Source organism: Coccinella septempunctata, chromosome 3, assembly GCF_907165205.1.
Source record: "Coccinella septempunctata chromosome 3, icCocSept1.1, whole genome shotgun sequence".
Classification (NCBI taxonomy): domain Eukaryota; kingdom Metazoa; phylum Arthropoda; class Insecta; order Coleoptera; family Coccinellidae; genus Coccinella; species Coccinella septempunctata.
The window spans coordinates 36415695-36434568 of record NC_058191.1 but is presented as its reverse complement, the minus strand read 5'-3'; the positions used below and the strand labels follow the sequence as shown (position 1 = coordinate 36434568).

Genomic DNA, 18874 nt, shown 5'->3' with positions numbered 1-18874 from the left:
TGAACTTAGAACAGATTATACGATTGAGTTTTTAAACCACCCTACATGTTTCTCTACTACAATAGAAATATTTCAGAAAATGGTTAATCCATCCTTGTTGGTCTCATATGAACTAAATATTCTTGCGTAGAGACATTTAAAACCAGAGTGAAGTTTAGCAAATACCTTGCTCTGATGACGTTTAGCAGATTCTCCTTATTCTCCTCGTCCTTTAGTACCTTCTTGGCTATTTCAAGTATTGTAGTGTTGCCACCTACTTGCGCCAAACTGGCAAGAGCCTCCAAAGAAGCATGCTTCACTTTTCTCTTCCTATCTTTCATTGTGGATACAGCTAGTTTGATTGCGTCCTCTACCTTGACATCAGTGCTCGGAAAGAGTCGGGAAGCAGCTATGAGTATCTGTAGAGATCCTTCTCTTCCTCTGCTGCTTTCAAATGGAAGGTGATTCAAGAGTTCTGAAAAATAAATGGAAAAATAAGATTAAACTTCCTATACACCTAGGAGGAAATTTATAGACACAGAGCCTTTGGTGAAAACCTTCAATTAGGAGATCCCTAAGTAGTAATCTATTCCATATTTGAAGCAATGTTGATTGTTGAGTATTTGGAAGGTTTATTGAACTTTACCATTTGTAGCCCTGAAAAACTCTGATTTCAGACAACTAGAAGGTTTGTGAAGGAGGAACTCAATATTTGTGAATCGTAAATTATTATAAAGGTCCTGAGATGTCACTCATTTACTGTTTTGAAGTCTGAAGATCCTTAAACTCCAGCCGTATAAAGTCCCCAAGTTATAAAACTTCTTGAATCAAAACTTTTAGAATTAGCTATGGGTGGTCCCCACAAACTATTCATCATCGATATTGATGCCTTATATGATGGATGGAACATCTTTTGGTGAATTATGGCTCCAAACGAGTCATACCATTAACCTACTTTTCTATTTTACCTGCAAAATGCGTTCTCTTCATAACGATGATAGCCAATTTTATCCCATGGGGTGCGCCCATTCTACCAATACCCTTGGCAATTTGAGGTAGGCACTCCTTCATTACAGCTTCTGGAACGTTCTCCAAAATTGAGTACAGGGCGTCTCTTGAACCTTTCCTATATCTCGCTTGGGTTTCGTACAGAAACAGCAGTTGCAGAAGATGTTTCAAGTTGTCTGCGTCGAAAGTTTCGAGGAATTGCGCGTCTTGCAAAGAATTGACGATTGAATCGAAGGTGTGAGGATTTTTTGTGAGATCCATTTCCTGAGGGAAAAATGAGAATTATTTCAAAGCAAATATATTATCGTTCATTGCAACAGACGGGGCGGATGATAAAAAGTTATATACATTTCTTTCAGATTGGCACTGGTTTCCAGCAGTTGATGAATTTAGCTAGAAACTGGATGACTTGAATGCGTAAAATTTGCCACCATTTTAAAGTGCCTACCTATATATTACTACAATATCAATGCAGTTATGTATGAATTTCAAATGTCAGGCCATACATATCAAGAATCTAGGCTATTTTACATATTATGCATTGTTTATCACCTGTAATACTACCCTTATGGTGTGGATTATAACAGACCTCATTTCATATGCATTTATTTTACCGTTGTTTACATTGTTCTATTGTTGACGAATTTAATAATAGTAGCAGTTGAAGGAAGGATTGCGATCGATAGAGTCAGGTGTTTATATATTCTTATCCATTATAATTTCAATTCAGAAATATATGTGTACCTACTGTATTGCTTATAAGGAATGGTGGTATTGGTTGGAGATTATTTCTATTATTATTTCGTCAAATTCAGAACAAATACAAATGAACTTACTGGTAATAATCCATCTACAATTCTTATGCAAAGTGATTGAAAATTCATATGTTCCACAAGAATTCTTCCTATACATAATTTCATTATAATTTTAAACCCACAAATGGTTCTACCACTAATGATAATGGACAGCGATAATGAATTGAGCAGAACATTATTGAATTGTGTATTTGTCTACTCATTTTTAATAGAATGATGAACAAATTGAGAATTATTTCTAATGATGATTTATTGATTATTCTATGAAAATCGGATAGATGGTAGCAGATTGATTGGTTAAATGGGTGTCTATTGCTATGGACTACTGAATTGTTTAGACTAGCTTGGCTTTACCTTTCTATGCACTGATGGGTGATTCCCCAAATATTTGGATATACAGGGTGAGTCTTTGACTCGTACAAAAATTTTAACAGTAGATTCTTTAGGTCAAAAGAAAAACTTTTTTCCTTTACCATTTTTTCCGAGTCGGCTCGGTTCACAAGATACAGGCTGTTGAAAAACGCTTAAAAATGTTATTTTTAGCTTTTTCTCACAAACGGTTTTATCGAATGAAATGAATTTCGGAATATAGTTTTTCATTCATTCGATGAATCTGTTTTGAGCACAAGATATAACCCATCTCTTCTAGTTCTCTCATTATGACCATTATGTACCATAAAAATACCAAAAATTCAACTCTTGAAACTAAGTTGGACGCTATCAAATGAATACTTGAACGTTTTGTGAAATAAAAGTATTCTTCATATTTTTTCGTACGATGCGAAGTTTTCGAGTAATTTGATGATTGATCAAAAAGTATCTGTGAAATAAATTTGAGCAATTGGCTACTTTGTTGAATACAACTCTGTTAAAAGGATCCACAGATGTGTTGAGTCACAGATTTAGCTAGATATTCTTAAGGTAATTTTGCACTTCCATGTGTGGCAAAGCTCATTATTCAAACTTAAAATGGCTATATCTTTGTATCAAGACCGGAAAAATTTTGTATAGGAAAAAAGTGTTTTCTTTTGACCTCAAGAATCTACTGTTAAAATATTTGTACGAGTCAAATACTCACCCTGTATTTATTACTTCTCCAGATCCCCATAGTCATTTTGACGCTGACCTCTGTCTGGTACATAGGTAGTCATTTATAACCATTTCATGTTGATACTTAAAGTAATATTCGAACAATCTTTCTTTGAGTAATATGTATCCCCTACAGGGCGATTGATTATTAACAAAATTATACCATCCTTTAACTTTTTGTATCACTGAGTAGAAAAAAGTTTGTATAAGTGTTTTCATATACAGGCTGTTTTAAAAATCCTAGGCATGGTTCTTATTTCAAATATTAGATTTTTTATTCTCCTAAAAATTATAAATCTTTTTTATCTGACATACTTTGTTCTTAGGTTTGGCGCAAGGACGGATAAATCTTTTTTCATGGGAGGGGAGGTAATCTACTCAGATAAACTTCCAAATAAAGTTCACATGACCACAGATATCGTATGGATTTGGGGGGGGGGGTTGTCTTCTGTCTTTTCAGTAGAAGGCATGGTGAATATGGCTCATTTGAGGTCTGGGTAGGCATATCTTCGAAATTTTAGCAATTTTTTTTGGCTCTTCTGTATTCTTGCCGCAAGCGTAAAAATCTAATAATGACAAGTGAACTGCCATACCTAGTAGTTAGGGGTATTGAAAGACTACAACAATCTTCGAACAGATATCTTTATCTGTAGATGCTCCGAAGAAAAAGAAAGATAGACACCCTTGAAATTCTTCTGGAATTTGCCAGCCCATTTTTCTCCAATACGATTAAACTTAATCGGATTCTGTGTGAACAATCGAAAACACTTTCTCCTTGTTTTCTATAATTATTTCAAATTTGATCCTATCGTCCAGTTTGACACGCTCAGCCGGCAGCGGGAAAGTGCAGGCACCCCAATTCTTCGAAATGGGGTCGACATATCCGGTTTGATGGTCGACGAAAACCGCCACGGAAAGTCAAACAGAGGGAACGCCACGAGTATGCAAATCGGGTTTTTGGACACTGACCGGCGAGACAGGGTGGGGAGACGAGCCGGATTTATTTCTGTTGGAAAAATATTGAGAGCAATTAACCTAGATTTCCTACGGATTTTCCCGTGCATAATTCTGGAAGTCGAACACGCTATATTCTAGGTATAATACGGTGGCTTAATGAGGTATTACAGGTTCTGTGACATGACGACTGTGTCAAAATTCCAAGGAGAATGTAGTAGATGCTATTAATGAATTCATTATGCGGAAAACTGAGTTTTGTTTTTCCTTATGTTTCTGAAATTCTGGAACAATTGCACTTAACCTTGGTAGAAACAGATTTTCTTTAAATTAACTGTAATTATTGTTCATCAAACTTAAATTGAATTCTCTGATTCGAGGGAAAAAACTTTTGATGTTTTTATTCAGAATGATTTTCGTACATAAGAGGGGTCTACACCGTTTTGGTGGTCACTTCTAAAAGAGAAGATGAATATCTTACGTCAGGAACCACTAATTTATATGGGGTTTTCATTATAATTCAATTCAATCGCTTCATCTCGGAAAGTCAGACATTTTTTTTTTATTTCTCAAACGGAAATTTTTTTTTTGCCATTAAAGAACAAATATTCATTCATGTTATAAACTTTCCTAGGTGCAATTATCTCTTCTATGAATTTCCACATGAAAAAATTTCTCGAAAAGTCTCGTCATTGGCTGCAATTCGTATCCTGGTGAAATTGAAAAGAAAAGTTCGTTAAGTGGTGTCATCTTTTCGACGACAGTAGAAACTATTGTAATATAACTTCTACTTATCGTTCAAGTGTTCCGGCAACACCCCAAATTCTGGTAGTCTTTCCCTCTTTACGCTTTATACGGATGGGCGATAAAGTCTCGTGGTGAAAACTCCTCTTAAAATTGAAGAGTTAGGCTTATCATTGTTTTTTATACTACTTCAGAAGATATTCGATATATTTCGAAGGAAAATTACCACAATAATATAACCCCAGAACATGTTTTCTTGAATAATGACCACTACTATTTGAACTATAAAAATCAAATACATCATACATGCTTATACATACTTATTTTTCATTTTGAATCATAAACACACCAAGTGTTCGAGCCTCAGAAATATCTTTGAAAAATTTATTATCGAATTCTTTTGAAATCATCAAATCTCGAAAAATGTTTTTTATCTCGTGTTTGTTTTCCCTAAAGAATATGAAGAAGTTCGTATTGCTCAGAGGATATGAATTTTCTTCACATTGAATAATCATTATGTGAATTGATTTTGAAAAAGGACATCACCCGTCAATCTGCAATCTGCCTAAGATTTAATAATTTTGAAAGTATTCTCAGTTCAATATATTTTTCCAGTATATCTTTCAGACAGCGTACTTGGTGAGTATTTCTATAATTCAGAATCGAAAATAATTTGAAAGAGGGCTTTTATCATCTAGAAATTCGGCAGATGGCATTGAAAATTATTATTTTTCAACTGATCTAGAAAATAGATATTCAGATATTTGAAAAATAAAAATCTCAATATTTTGAGTTCTGTCATGATATACTGTAAAATGCATGTGCTATCGCGAAAGGTTATTAGAAATTCACGAGCCCACAAAATTTGATCAAAATCGTACCATTCGTTCCCAAATTACAGATATCGAAAATTTAAGCCGAAATCCATAAATCACCCTGTATCTCCGAAACTAATGAGCTTCAGGTAGCAAAGAAGCAATTTATCTGAAAACACGAGATCACCTGCATTCACCACAAGGCTATCTAGGGCCAATTGGCCAACCCCTCGCGAAACATCCTGTATGTACTCCGTATTATACAAACATTATCGTGAACTACTCAAGATTCGTGGTAGTTCCAAATAACTTTTCGTGATATAATTACAATCACATCAATATAAAATTTCCTCCCATACAACTATGTGTATACCTCAACACCGTAGTCCTTGGTGAAGTTAATTGAATTTTCGATTACACAAGCGTTGTGGGTTGAAGTCGATTTTTATCTCAAGAAAGCTTGTAAGGGTTTCAAATAAAAATTTATGACTACTGCATTATTCAAACTCAGTTCTCCGTCGAGGGTTTCAGTAAACTTTGAAACTGTCCATTAAAGGTTCAAGAATGTAAAAGTATTCCGAGTCTCAATAATACCACAATTCCTAGCACATTTACTGCCTATTTATGGGTAGTTAACGAAGGCTTCCTAATGCCTGATCCAAACGTAGTCACCACACAGTATAAATAAAATACGGTGTTGTTTGTAGCTTTGGAAGGCATTTTGATGTCGTAAGTATATGTTTCTAGTCTACACTCTACACATACTCTATTGGATATAGATTTTGGTTGTAAAATATCATCATCAGGCCACTTGAAAATCCAAGTAATATTGATAAAATTTTGAAACCATTACTTAATTAATAATAAATCAGATAACTGATCTGAAACTTTATCACAGTAAAAAGAAACTTAATTAAACTACTGGAAGTCAAAAAATACTCACCCTTAAATGTGAAATGATTTCTGGCAGTGAATATTGTGGTTTGAAGCCATTTGCGTTAGTACCTAAGCAAGAGGGTCCTGGAAGTCCTGTTTGTGCTTCTTTAATTTTTATATCTTCCTTCTTTGCTTCGGTCGTGGTCGTCCCGTCTTCAGCACTTGTAACCTCAGGTTTTGATTCTATTTGGACCTCATCCGTGGATGCATTTTGTCCATCTGTTTTTTCCACGTCCCCTTTGAAGTTATTATTGGTCAAATCATCAGGAAATACTCTGAAACTCTCGTAAGTTTTTTGAATGGTCGCAGTACCAGGTCGACTTTGTGGCTGTGGTTTTATGGTTGCTGTTGTCGGTCTGCTCTTGGTTTTCCTGTGTTCTGGGCTTCTGGCCAAATTATGGAGGATTTGGATCTCGTTATGAACGGGTACAGGGCTGAGTATGTCTTCAGCTCTACTGTATCTCCTCGGCTGCTTTCCACACTCAAGTAGAGCTTCCTCATCAATCAACGGAGATGGTGGTTGTTTGTCTATCTCCTCTTTAGGTTTAGGAATGTTAAGTTTGGGAAGATTTTTACCTTTTTTCACTGGTTTGTTGTCGATTTCCAGCTTTTTAGAAGATTTTTGATCCGCTGTAGTTTTCGATGTTGAGGGTATGTTTTTTTTGTCGATACTTTCAGATGATACTTCTGATTTTGTTTCAGTTATTTCCGTTTTGTTGCTTATAGTAGCTTGTTGTTGTTCAGTTTTGGTAATATGAGGCTTAGATTCGGAAGACATAGGTCTTTCTTTCTCCATTGAACCATTTTTCGAATTATGCGTTTGTTCGGTATCAGTTTGAGTGAAATCTTCTTTTTTTAATACTTTTGGATCAGGTTCTGGAGGCAATTCGGTGATTTTTACAGCAGTTTCATTTTTCCCATTCGGAGTATCATTTCCGTTCGAAAATAGTATTTGAAGCGCGATGTTATTCTTTATATTGAGCTCTATCATTTTCATATTTTCTTTGATCATGTATACAGTGCTATCGTGTGTAAACTTTTGATCAGCATCGGGGACCACATCTTTTACGTCACCGTTTTGTTTCACTTTACTTTCTGAGGTGAATGTGGTTTTAATATTGCTTTTTCCTTTGTCACTAGTTAATTTTTTTGGTATTTTGGAAGTTCGAGATAGGTTAGGCGCCGAATTGTGTAGTCGAGGTTTGTTGATCTGAGGTGTTTTTGTTGACGTATTAGGAGCTAAATTTTTGGGGATAGGAATTTTGGTGATTTTCGATGTTTTAGTTTCAGGAGGAGCTGTCAAGTTATCCAGCGATTTGCTCATCCTTTTTCTTACTTTAATAGGTGGTTTTCTGGTGGGATCTATATTCTCTTGTACCTTCACGAAACTTTGTGCTGGTGTTGAGGTAGGTTTCCTAACTTTCTTTTCGGAATCACTCGTTTGTGTACTGTCACTTTCAGGAGTTCGCATTTTCACGATTTCGCCGCCAAAGTGGACTCTTCTAGGAGTTCTTGGTGTGCCCCTCGTCGACTCGTAAAATTCAATATCACTGTCATCTTCTAATACCCGGAGAATTCCAGGATTTCGTCCCTCAAACTCTCTATCTGAACTCTCTTCGTGTATTTGTAGCTTTATAGAAGATCCAGAATCGAGTTGTATTTCAGTTTCCAGAATCAATTTGTCCTCCGAAGTGCTGGAGGAGTAATCTTCATCTGCAGTTTCGAACAGACCGTATTTCTCGGATAAATTGTTGAACCTTTTCAGGCGATCTACATGGATAACTCTATCGAACATGGTAGGACCTATTTTCCATCGGATTTTAGCCAAGGATTTCAAGCAAATTTCTTCGTTCACACACTGTTGACTGAAGTTCCACAAGGTATCTACTGCTCTCTCTATGGAATCCATACTGAGAACATCGGGCCTCACCAAGGAGGGTATGAAGGTCAAAATACCATTGAGGACATTCTGTGGGGTCTCGTCGTTGGTTCTAATAACTTCCAGGAAGTCATCGTTAGGAGTTGGAGAATGTTTTATATAGACTTTGAGGCAGTCCAGAACACTTTTTCTCACTGCCAAAGAGGTATGGCCCAAATTTGCTATCATGCTCGGAAGAAGGGGCCTTATGTGCTGTTTTAGGGAATTCTTTGGAAGAGCTAGGATAAGATCGGCTAGAACCCTGGCTGCATACTGTCGAACTTCTTTTTCTGGGTCGTGTAGTCGATCTCTCAAGGACGATACCAGCGGGGGTATATCGGTTCCCTCTGCAAAAATTAGTAAATTCGTGAAAAATTCTCCAATAACCGTCATTTGGAAAAATTGTTAGTGCGCACAAACACATAAACTTCAGGTATCATATATCAAAATTCATCAAGATCAAATCCATCATCCCAATCTATTATAATTTTTTCCTTGAATAAACTAACGAATACCATGCATTTTTCGTGTCAGTATAATTGTTTGCGTGACAGGATTAATTTTTTCACCAGATTTTCCGTTCGAATTGAACTGCCTCGTTTTTCTTATGGTCAGACCTAGTTCTTATCGAAAGAGATCGGCGGTTATACGAAAATATACCCGAAGGACGTCTCAAAAATCCAGACATCAGTTTATACGACCTACCTATAAAGTCTTTGCAATGAATCATGAGTGTGAGTTATAGGTTCTGGTAAACTTTGCTCTTTAGGCTAATTTATGTGCATGAGTATTAGTGGAGATTATCATCAGACCTTTGAGGTAGCGTAAATATTGCAACTTGATCGATTAACCTTATTTCTTAATCGGAACAAACAATTCTGGTGAAATGTTCGAAATGTTGCGGTACAGCTACGCTGAAAAGCGATAAACGATTTTATGATTTAATCTTTTTCAAAGAGGTGATAACAAAAAACTTATTTAATAAAAGATATCTCGCCCTTTGAAAAATACTTTTAGGGATTTCAAAGAATTGCAGTAGCATATGCTGAAAAAGCGTCTTGATACCCTCAACTAATATACAGAATGTGGAATACCTTATGGTCCTTCTTTACGAATTTGTTTAGGAAAGACTGATTATTAAGAAGCCATTTTGAGCAGTTATGGACAAATGCTTGTAAACAAAGACTCTACACTCAATAAATATTGCTTGTTCTGATCCACCTTGTATAAAGATTCGACAGAGTTGAAAACTAGAGAGATAAAGTATTATTCCTTGCCCATTTCTTACTGTTTTTTCTAGTAACAGGATCCTCACGAAATATTGCACAAGAACTCTTTTAACCATTGTTTTCAACTAGTATCATTCAGCCATAACTCGGAAAACATCGTCAGCTAATTTCCTGCTCTCAATTCACTCTGAAAATTTTACATCGCCAAATCTTTTGCTTCGAAATTGAGAGCTTTGGGACAATTTCTGCTCGAAACTAGAAAATTAGGCATCTCGAAACTCGAGAATAGGTCAATTTTGTGGATTGGAACAAAAAATAACGCTGTCTGAAATTGGACAGTTCGACAACTGGGCAAATTCGAAAATTGGGCAAAATCGCGAATTTGGCAAATTCTAAAATTGGACAAAAATTGAAAATTGGGCAAATTGAAAAGTGGGCAAAATCGGAAATTGGGCAAATTCGAAAATTGGGCAAAAATCGAAAATTGGGCAAAATGATCATACTTTCGTAATAAACGCTCTTAAGCTCGGTTTGAGGAAGAAGCAATTATTTTTGCATGCGTGCTATACTATAATTTGTCCATCAAAAATTTGTGCGTGTGGATGAGATCGTAGATAAAAGAAAATTGCAGTGTTTACCGGGAAGACGATGCGTCCTAACAAGGGTCTGCCAAATAGCACTGAGAGACATCTTCTCCTGGTTCGGCGGTGGTCTTCCAGTTGACGCCTGGGCTTGTTGACAATCCAGCATGTTTACCACGAAACTCACGTCGCAGTTTGGCCCGAATCGCAAGACGGACACCCAGCACCGGGTTCACTCTTCGAGGACGACGCCTGCCCGACTGAAGCGTGGTATGGCGGACGTTCCAGAATCGCTAATACATGGCGGTTAAGGTGGCACATTTACGGGGGTTCGTGAAGCAGGCCACCTGAGGACCTTTACGGCCGGTCAGATTGCAACACTTTCACACGCGACGGCAAGGAGCACCCTGTTGAAGCGCACTTTCCCTATACGCCGTATGCGTGAGTTGTACGTTGACATACTTTTTGTGCGATTTACGCTAAGGGCCGGGCGATAACGATTAGATATTATAATTTCTATTTCTGTTGGAGGAAAATTCCTTAGACTTGACCAGAATATACAATGTTATATAAATTTTTTTTCAATTAACAAATAAGTTCTCTCAGTTTCCATACAAACATAGCTTTGGTCGTTATTTGGTATATTGGATTCAGATAAGTTAGACATGTCTTATAGTTGGGAGCCATATACATGTTGAAAAGTACCTATATATTATCTTAATCTGACAATTTGAGCATGACGAAAATGTGGGAGGGCGCCAAACTTGCCAAAAAACCGTCACGTGTACATTCTCGAGCGCGGTGGCTTTTTTCTTATATTTATGCTAAGGAATCAAGAATAACGGGAAAAATTTTATCCAACAGTTTCAGCAAGCCGAAACAATAAAAATTGGCCATAAAGGTCGCAAAAATCAGTTTTTTTGAATTATCGCCTCTCCTGGGCTTCAAGTAGTTTTCGCATTTATTATAAAAGTTGTAGAGCATAACATTTTCTACAAATTTTGTCCGAAGCAATTGTTTTCTATGTATTTGAGGAATATGGCGATAAATGTACATTAGGCTGGGTTTCTACTATGACCTTGGCCTTTCGCATGGGTGGCTAAGCTCCTCGCCCTAATCACCCTCTAACTCGAAAACGGTTGAGAGTATGTAAAATTGCTTCAGACAAAAGCTGTATAGAATTTCATCATCTACAACTTTCATAATGAATACAGAAACGATAAGAACTGCAGGAAAGGAGATATTTAAAAAAAATGTCAGATTAAGAAAACCCCTTCTGATTAGTTTAAGATTAATGGGTCAACACGTCTGCAACACCGAGATTAAACATCTGTATGGAAATCTGACAGACTCGAGTATGTACAAGTAGGTAACGATATTTTTGTTTTTTCAAAGGATCGGTGTGACCTTGCGTCACGTCCGAATTGTCAGTCTCTTGAAAAGTAGCTTCTTTAAGTCCAATGGACGAGTTCAGAAACGTTTGCCAACCTTGTAAATATTCGACTACACTCTTACAATGGAAACGTATTTTATTTAATAACATTTGTGTCTTTCGGTTACTAAATTAATATTATATTTTCAAGTTAAGTTTTGACATTATTCAATATCTATAATCTTTTGGTTTTTCCTAAGAGATCGAGGTCCTCAGCATAGAGAAGAAAAACCCCTATTACTTTTCTTCAACCTTCGAATCAAATATCATCTATTTCTATTTATTTCTGGAATTGAATATGTTGATATTTATATTGCAAGTCGTCACACAACAATACGCAAATTTATGCTTACTAGACGAAATATTCTTTTGACTTCTCTGCTGATTTGACGAACAGTTGCATTCGGTATGTGAATCAGATTGGAAATGAAAGGAATATTAATATTTTGTTTGTTCGTTTCGATTCATAGTTCCTTCTCCCTTTTCGACAATGGTAAATTGAATGTTTTCATGTTTTTAGTGATCTTTGAGTAAGTTATTTTTAGAACTCAACCTGAAATGTACTGGAAGAAAATTTGAGAATGTATCGTTGACTGCTTATTATCCGGATTATAATGATGAGGATAATGAGAAAGGTTATCAAGATTCCAAAGGACATAAGCTCCGAACCCTCCAGGTATAGTTTTTTATGTATAAATAATATCGCTCTATAAATTCAATGAGGTGAGCAAAATGGTCCTCACAAATGGATTCATTCTTATTAGAAATTAGATGAAAGTATGTTCTAGTGCTCAAGAAAGTCGTTATGTTGTCCAATATTTTTTGCTTTTATTTTTATATTTTCAGGTGAAAAGTTGTATGATGTGTAAGAACCTGAAAATTTACGATGATATACCTGTCGTTGATGAAAAAGCTCGTCAAATTACCAGATTCAATTAAAAGATATTAGATTCTCTTATCCAAACAGAAAATCGAAAAATAGAAAATAAATGCATCAGCTCTGATAGTATCTAATCCTTTTCACGTGATGAGTGAATATTAATATATATTATTCATCCACCTCGAAAAATGAAAGCATGATTTCATTGTTCAATGATAATAAATTTTACTTCTTATTTGGATGCAGTATAATCTAATAACTGATATGTTTTCCTGTGATCCTTTCATTACAGGATCATATCGATGACCGTACGAATTATGTCACACTAGCAATGGACCAATCTCTAAAAATCCCATATGGCACGAAGGCCTGCATTCCAGAATTGAATCAACATTTCGGACACAGGGTGGTGTTTGAAGTCAGAGATACCTCCAGTGACCTGAATGGAAGCGGATATAGGAGAGCCGATATTTGTGTTAGAACTGAAATCGATAGTTATGACATAAGTGTTAATAGAATGGCCACATTATATTTGAGTATGTGAATCAAAATGAAATATACTCTATTGATCTATTTGTTTTATTTCCTTGAATGCTCAGCTGTCTTTCAAATCGTTAATAACGAATAAATATAGCCTATTCCTCCATCTATGTACTACAATTTAGGTATCTAAAGTAAAAAGTACTCAATTTAGATCAACGTCCTGCTTTTTAAAGGCTCAGCGCACGACTTTCAAACTATTAGTTGCAAAATGGCGAATGCGTTGGTCATAAAATACATTAACACTGAATGTTTTCTAAAACTTGTAACTTGCTCATCAAATAAAGACCTTAAACACTAGTATGATCTCATAAAAAAAGAGTTCGTAAGAATTGTAGTAAGAAGTTCTATGGTTGTGGCATAAATAAAACGGATTCAATTATTTTCATTAATAAAAGCATGGGGAATTTCTCCCAGAGTGTTTACTGAACACGGTATATAAATTGTTGATTCCGTTATTAAAATCAAGTTGACTCTACTACATAAATTATTTATCAAAAATGCTTCGTTAGAAAATATGGCATGGAAAAGTTTCTATGAGGTACATGACTGTTTCTGTTCCCAGTCTCTCTACTTGCTTTGTGTGGCTTTATCTTTATTCAAAATGGAAACTACGAGAACTTTATGGGTATAAGTACCTACCATACATTACTTCACAATGTATTTTTTTCTTTCGAACCAAAAAAACGAAGAAATTTAAGGTAGAGACCACATTATTTCGAAATGATTATTCTGCCAGTTGGCACCGTCTGGTGAAAATACAATGTTTTAAACGTAAATTCGATATTTGCATATCCTCAAAGCCTGTAGAAATCTTTCGAAGTATCACAATTCTGGAAATGATAGAAGGATTTTTCAATGTGTTGATAATTATTTTTCCCGCTTACACAAATGTGAAGATGAATAGTAGAGCAAAAAGTTCATCTTTTCAGTATTTACAATTTTGAAAAATAATGTTCAGGTTGATTTCTACTCAAATTTCTTGATAATTTTTCAATAATTGGGGAATTTGTCATGCATCTCCTACAAAGAGTGGAGAATAGGTGAATTTTTTAAATGTTAATCCAAACTTTTTGTTCCAGAAATGAATGAATATTCTGTTGCTGAAATAATTTGGTTTCCTATCAACCCTTTTTCATTATAGTGATAAAATGCTTAAACTCATTGAATTCGATATTCCCTTTTTTATGTATCTTGAGGTCAGTGACCTATCACTTATGGATTGATTGGTGGTTTTGAAGTTTTATCGAAGGTTATAGTTAGTACAAGAATAAACGAGCCTGTAATTCCTTCATCTCCTCATCTTTCGTCAGTTACTACCCCATCAATGATCACCTTCAGCAACTCAAAAGTTCATGCAGTAGTGGCGCAAAAAGTTGGTTGCCACTTAAAAAAATTCAACTACCTCATCTCATAGAAGGTAGGTACAAGAGAAACTCCTTAATTACATTGAGGAATATGGAGTATTTTTCTACATAAAAGTAAATATCTGAATTGTTCCTCAATCTGTATAGTACACTGGACGGTTCTAAGACATAATTTTTTCTCAAATAATCGAATGTAGAGTTAGCGGTGCAGTATTATTGTACATATGATAATATTAACCACCTGCCGATGTTCAGGCATGAATTTCAGTGAACAGAAAATGTTTTGAGGATAATGGAAATACTCAATTTATTGACCAACGTATTATAATTCACTATTGGTACATTATATTCCGTCTGAGAGGTATTCTAAAATAATTTCTAGTCCATATCATCGCAATTAATACTCTTACACACATATTCAACAAAGCATTCTACCGATTATTTACTATTTGATACTATCTTAGACCTGAAATATTTCAGAGATGAAATATTCTGTATCAAATTATATCAATTAAAATGATTGCATATTCGATTGGAATGGGAAATTAAAATTCTAGGTTTTCACCTGCCAATTTCATTGATGTACAGTAAGTATTCTAAGTAGGCAATAACATTTGGTAGATTTATACTGGTCGATTAGTCCGAATTGCATGTGAGAAAATTGATGATTCGGTTATTCTACATTCGTTCCACTAAATTCTCAACTTACCGGAACAGTGTTCGATTTTGTGCGAAATCTTTCTCATCTATGAATATGTATAAAATCACTTCATAACAGTATCAAACTACTTGAGGTTTCAGACCTAAATGCAACGAATGATGGGAAGGAAACCGTCTGAAGAATCATCTTTGGTGCCAAATAACACTCGAAACTAAATTTTCTACGTCAGTTAAAAATTAATGAAAGTCTTCTAAGGATGATTGTCATATATTCTGAATTCTTACTTCCTGTGGAAATTAATCAGACTAGTTTCTGAACAATCAACTTCCTATATATTTTTTCAGATATGAAAACTGTTATGACTATGAAGAAGTTTTTGTTCTCAAGTCTGATGGTTTACTTTCTTTCTCAATGCACAATTGCATAGCTAGTGGAAAAGTCAGAAGAATTGTAACAGCATACAAAATGTATCATAGTGTTCAATTCAGACGAATCCTGAATCGAAAATTGAAGTTTTAAGACATTCAAAAGAATTGCTTTAACCTCACACCTCTAATATCACCAATGAGATGATTTCAGCACGATCCTGAACACAATTCTGAATTCATTTTCGCTATAATCGAAAATTGCATGAAACTCAAAATATTTTTCCCCTGTATACAATTTGCGTCGGACATTCTCAGCTGTTTCTCATTAATATACCTATTAATTCTATAGTGAAGGACCCTGTATGAAATTCTTATAAAATTTATCCATTCTTTCATATTAACACCTTCATCTTATGTAACTCTTCTGTTCACAAATTCTTCTAAGAAAATTGATATAATAGGCTCAAATATAGATCACTATGTCGGTTATGAGGATGCGCGCAGCCTCCAATCTAAATCAATGAGGAAGTCACTGAGGTGTGAGGATTTAAAATCAGTAATTATCGTGAAAACGAAAGTGTACTCACATAATTCGGAATTGCTATATATATAACCTACCTCTTTTTTTTCCACCATTTTGTGGTTTTTCTTTTGTGAGTTAAGATGCTTCTGAAAACGGTGAGTAGCGTGTGTTGGATCTTCGATTAGCTGTATTAGTGATCAATAGGTGTTGCTATACTTTTTCGGTCGGATTGATGCATGACAGAACTAACGAATGAATTTGTTGGTGATTTTAAAATTGTGAATGTGCCAGATCAAATCTTCTACTTCTCATGTTTTTTCATGATAAATAACTTTTTTGTGATTGAATATTTTCAAATTTAATATTTCAACTTGATTCAAGAGTGACATATAATTCTCTAGCAGGGTGTAAAAGAGTAGTTGCGGAAAATTTTCTATGTTCCTCGTCGGAAAATAGTGAGGTCTTTCATATAAATGTTTTTTTCTTGACCAGAGCCTGCTTATTAGATACAGGCCCCTAAAGTTTCGCAGGAAACTTTTTCCATATTCATATCATATCATTTGAAAAAAAAAATTCGATAGTCTGCTTCATTTTGATATTTCTTGCTGAAATTCACGGTTTCTGAGCAAAAAATAAGTACAGGTATGTAGTGTGAGTGGTGTAGGGAGAAATTATTTTTTTAACTTAAATTTATTTAGTAGGTGGATATCATGCTGGCATTATAAGAGAACATCACAAAATATTTGTTATTTACCTTCTCACTTCCATAGAATGTCCGCTACACTATTCATTTACACCCTGTACATATATGTGTTATGTTGTGTGTGTATTCAATACTTTTTTTCATAAAACAAATTTTAATCTATTGCAGATACTTTTCTTCTGCCTTTTCGGGTACTTCAACGGTGTCCTGTCGAAAGAGGCAGATATGGAAACATCGCCTACCAATGTAAAAGAAATAACGGTATCCATTGAACACAACTCCGACGATGGCAATTCGAAAACCAATGATGATCCGAAAAAGAACACACTTTCCAAGAGAACTCGAGCCAACCTCCTGCTGAATTCGAAGGTAGTCTATCCACCTGGAGCAAAAAGCGCCTCTGCTTTCAATCAGGGAATTCTCAAGTTTCAACAATTATTGGAACTCCCACTGAACAACACCAAAGAAGACATGATGCAATTGAGAAACAATGGGATAGAAGAAGCATTCAATAACAGCGCCGAAGTGGACTCTGAATCAAAAAATGCCACCTCAACCGATGAAACAGAAATAAAAAACGCGGCCAATTGTGGAAACTCAACATTGCACGGGGAAAGCGAGAGTTCCTTGAAAATCCTGAAGAATAAGTTCATAGAGGATTTCGGTACCAGCGGAGAAAAAATTCTGAACCTCATAAACAACAATGGAGTGGAGACTGAACGTAATGAAACTGAAATTTCTGATGGACATCCGAAAAATAAATCTGAGGAAGTCGAAGTCGTGGAGCCTGCAAATCTCAAACCTAACAATCTCACAGTGAATGGGACTGATTATAAGAAGGGTTCTTTGGAAATTCTAGATGACGATATGGAAGACGCTTCAAACAATACCGACTCCAACTCCTATAATGCTACTGGGACACAGAGCACATATTTGCCAGCGGAAAGAAAATCTTCAGATTCGAAAATCGTAGAAGTTAAACCGCAGCAATTGCAAGAGATACCATTGGATCTAAACCTGAAGAATTCGGCGAGAAAAGAAGACAGAGAAGATGATAAAGACGATGTTTCTCTGAACATAAAGAGGGATATTCTTCTCGGAAACTTGAATCCTTTCTTCTCGAACCCATCGACAAACAGTATCCGCAATACGAACAGCATATTTTTCGATGACATGATAAAGAAATCTGGAGGTTTGATTGCTCCTATGAACCCTTTCGTTATCAACTCCATATCGTTTAGTGGCTCCAGACCAGGCACTTCAAATGCCCCAGCATTTTCGAGGCTACAAGCCGCCCCTGCAAAATCATCTGGTTCAGTTAAGACAGTCAAAAGCATTACTCTAAGTGAGGATAGTTCATCGTCTTCATTCGGTTCAAAATTAGGAGGTCATTCGTCTTCATTTGGAGGACTTTCTTCTAGTTTAGGAGGCAGTTCTTCTAGTTTGGGTGGTGGTTCTTCTAGTTTGGGTGGTAGTTTTGGAGGTCATTCATCAAACATAGTTCAGTCGTCGAGAAGTGGGGGACATGTTAGAGGCAGACGTCCAAATTATTCAAGGTTCCGTAACAAACCATCCAAATCCACCAAGGCTACTTCAGTAGAAACCGTTCCTAGCATCCATGTGGGCGATGGGAAAAAGAGTACATCCTTCAATTTTGGAGCAAGTCCATCATACAGCTCTCAGAAATCTTCAGTGAAAACTGTACCATCACTCCTGATAAGAGAAGAAGAGGACAGTCCGAAGTACAGCAGTAGGTACCAGAACAAAGCACCATCTGCAGTTTCCTCAGCATCTTTCACGTTCACTCCAGGAGTTTCAAAAATTCGTACCCATGGAAGAACAAAAAGTGTTTCTAGTTACTCCAAACCAAGAGTATATTCCACAACAAGTTCCTACAGTAAGCCTTTGCCATCACCTAAAAAGAGTAGTGGATCAGAGGAAGGCATTGAAATCCTGAAATCGGTGGACTACTCGTTACCAGAAGAAGTCGGCAAGAGTCTTACTAAAACTGGTCCAGCTAAATTCAAGAGAAAAGCTGGATTCGAAGCTACACCTGTCCCAAATTACAGCATGCAAGCTTCAGTAACCGTTGACCCTCTCATGGTTAATTTCGATATGACACGAAAAGCTCAAGATGATTCGATAAATGCCTATATGGTGAACACCCAAATGAAACCAGTGAAGAGAAATGCTGAAAAATCTAGAAGTTTCGCATTTCGACCAAGTCCACCTGACAGCAAAACGAGACAAATGGGGGAATTCAATCAAGATTTACAGAAGAAAACTTTCTTCCAACCTTCAATTCAATTCCAAACTGTCACAGAGCTGCCAG

The 18874-nt window shown here is 35.9% G+C and overlaps 2 protein-coding genes across 2 annotated transcripts in view; one reads left to right on the top strand and one right to left on the bottom strand.

Annotated features, from left to right (window-relative positions):
* The window catches only part of LOC123310412, a 32025-nt gene extending 21713 nt beyond the window's left edge, over nucleotides 1–10312 (bottom strand). Inside the window, exons 1-4 of the mRNA XM_044893880.1 lie at nucleotides 10126–10312; nucleotides 6348–8605; nucleotides 948–1251; nucleotides 166–454 (exon numbers count right to left, since the gene is read on the bottom strand). Of these exons, the coding sequence (XP_044749815.1) occupies nucleotides 166–454; nucleotides 948–1251; nucleotides 6348–8605; nucleotides 10126–10237 (2963 nt within the window). The 5' untranslated portion in view covers nucleotides 10238–10312. The remainder of the gene's footprint in view (nucleotides 1–165; nucleotides 455–947; nucleotides 1252–6347; nucleotides 8606–10125) is intronic.
* A 1523-nt stretch (nucleotides 10313–11835) lies between these two features.
* On the top strand, nucleotides 11836–12951 carry LOC123309703. The gene is made up of 3 exons (XM_044892928.1): nucleotides 11836–11993; nucleotides 12046–12176; nucleotides 12673–12951. The coding sequence occupies exons 1-3, from the start codon at nucleotides 11927–11929 to the stop codon at nucleotides 12922–12924; spliced, it is 450 nt and encodes a 149-aa protein (XP_044748863.1). The 5' UTR covers nucleotides 11836–11926; the 3' UTR covers nucleotides 12925–12951.
* The last annotated feature ends 5923 nt before the right edge of the window (nucleotides 12952–18874 follow it).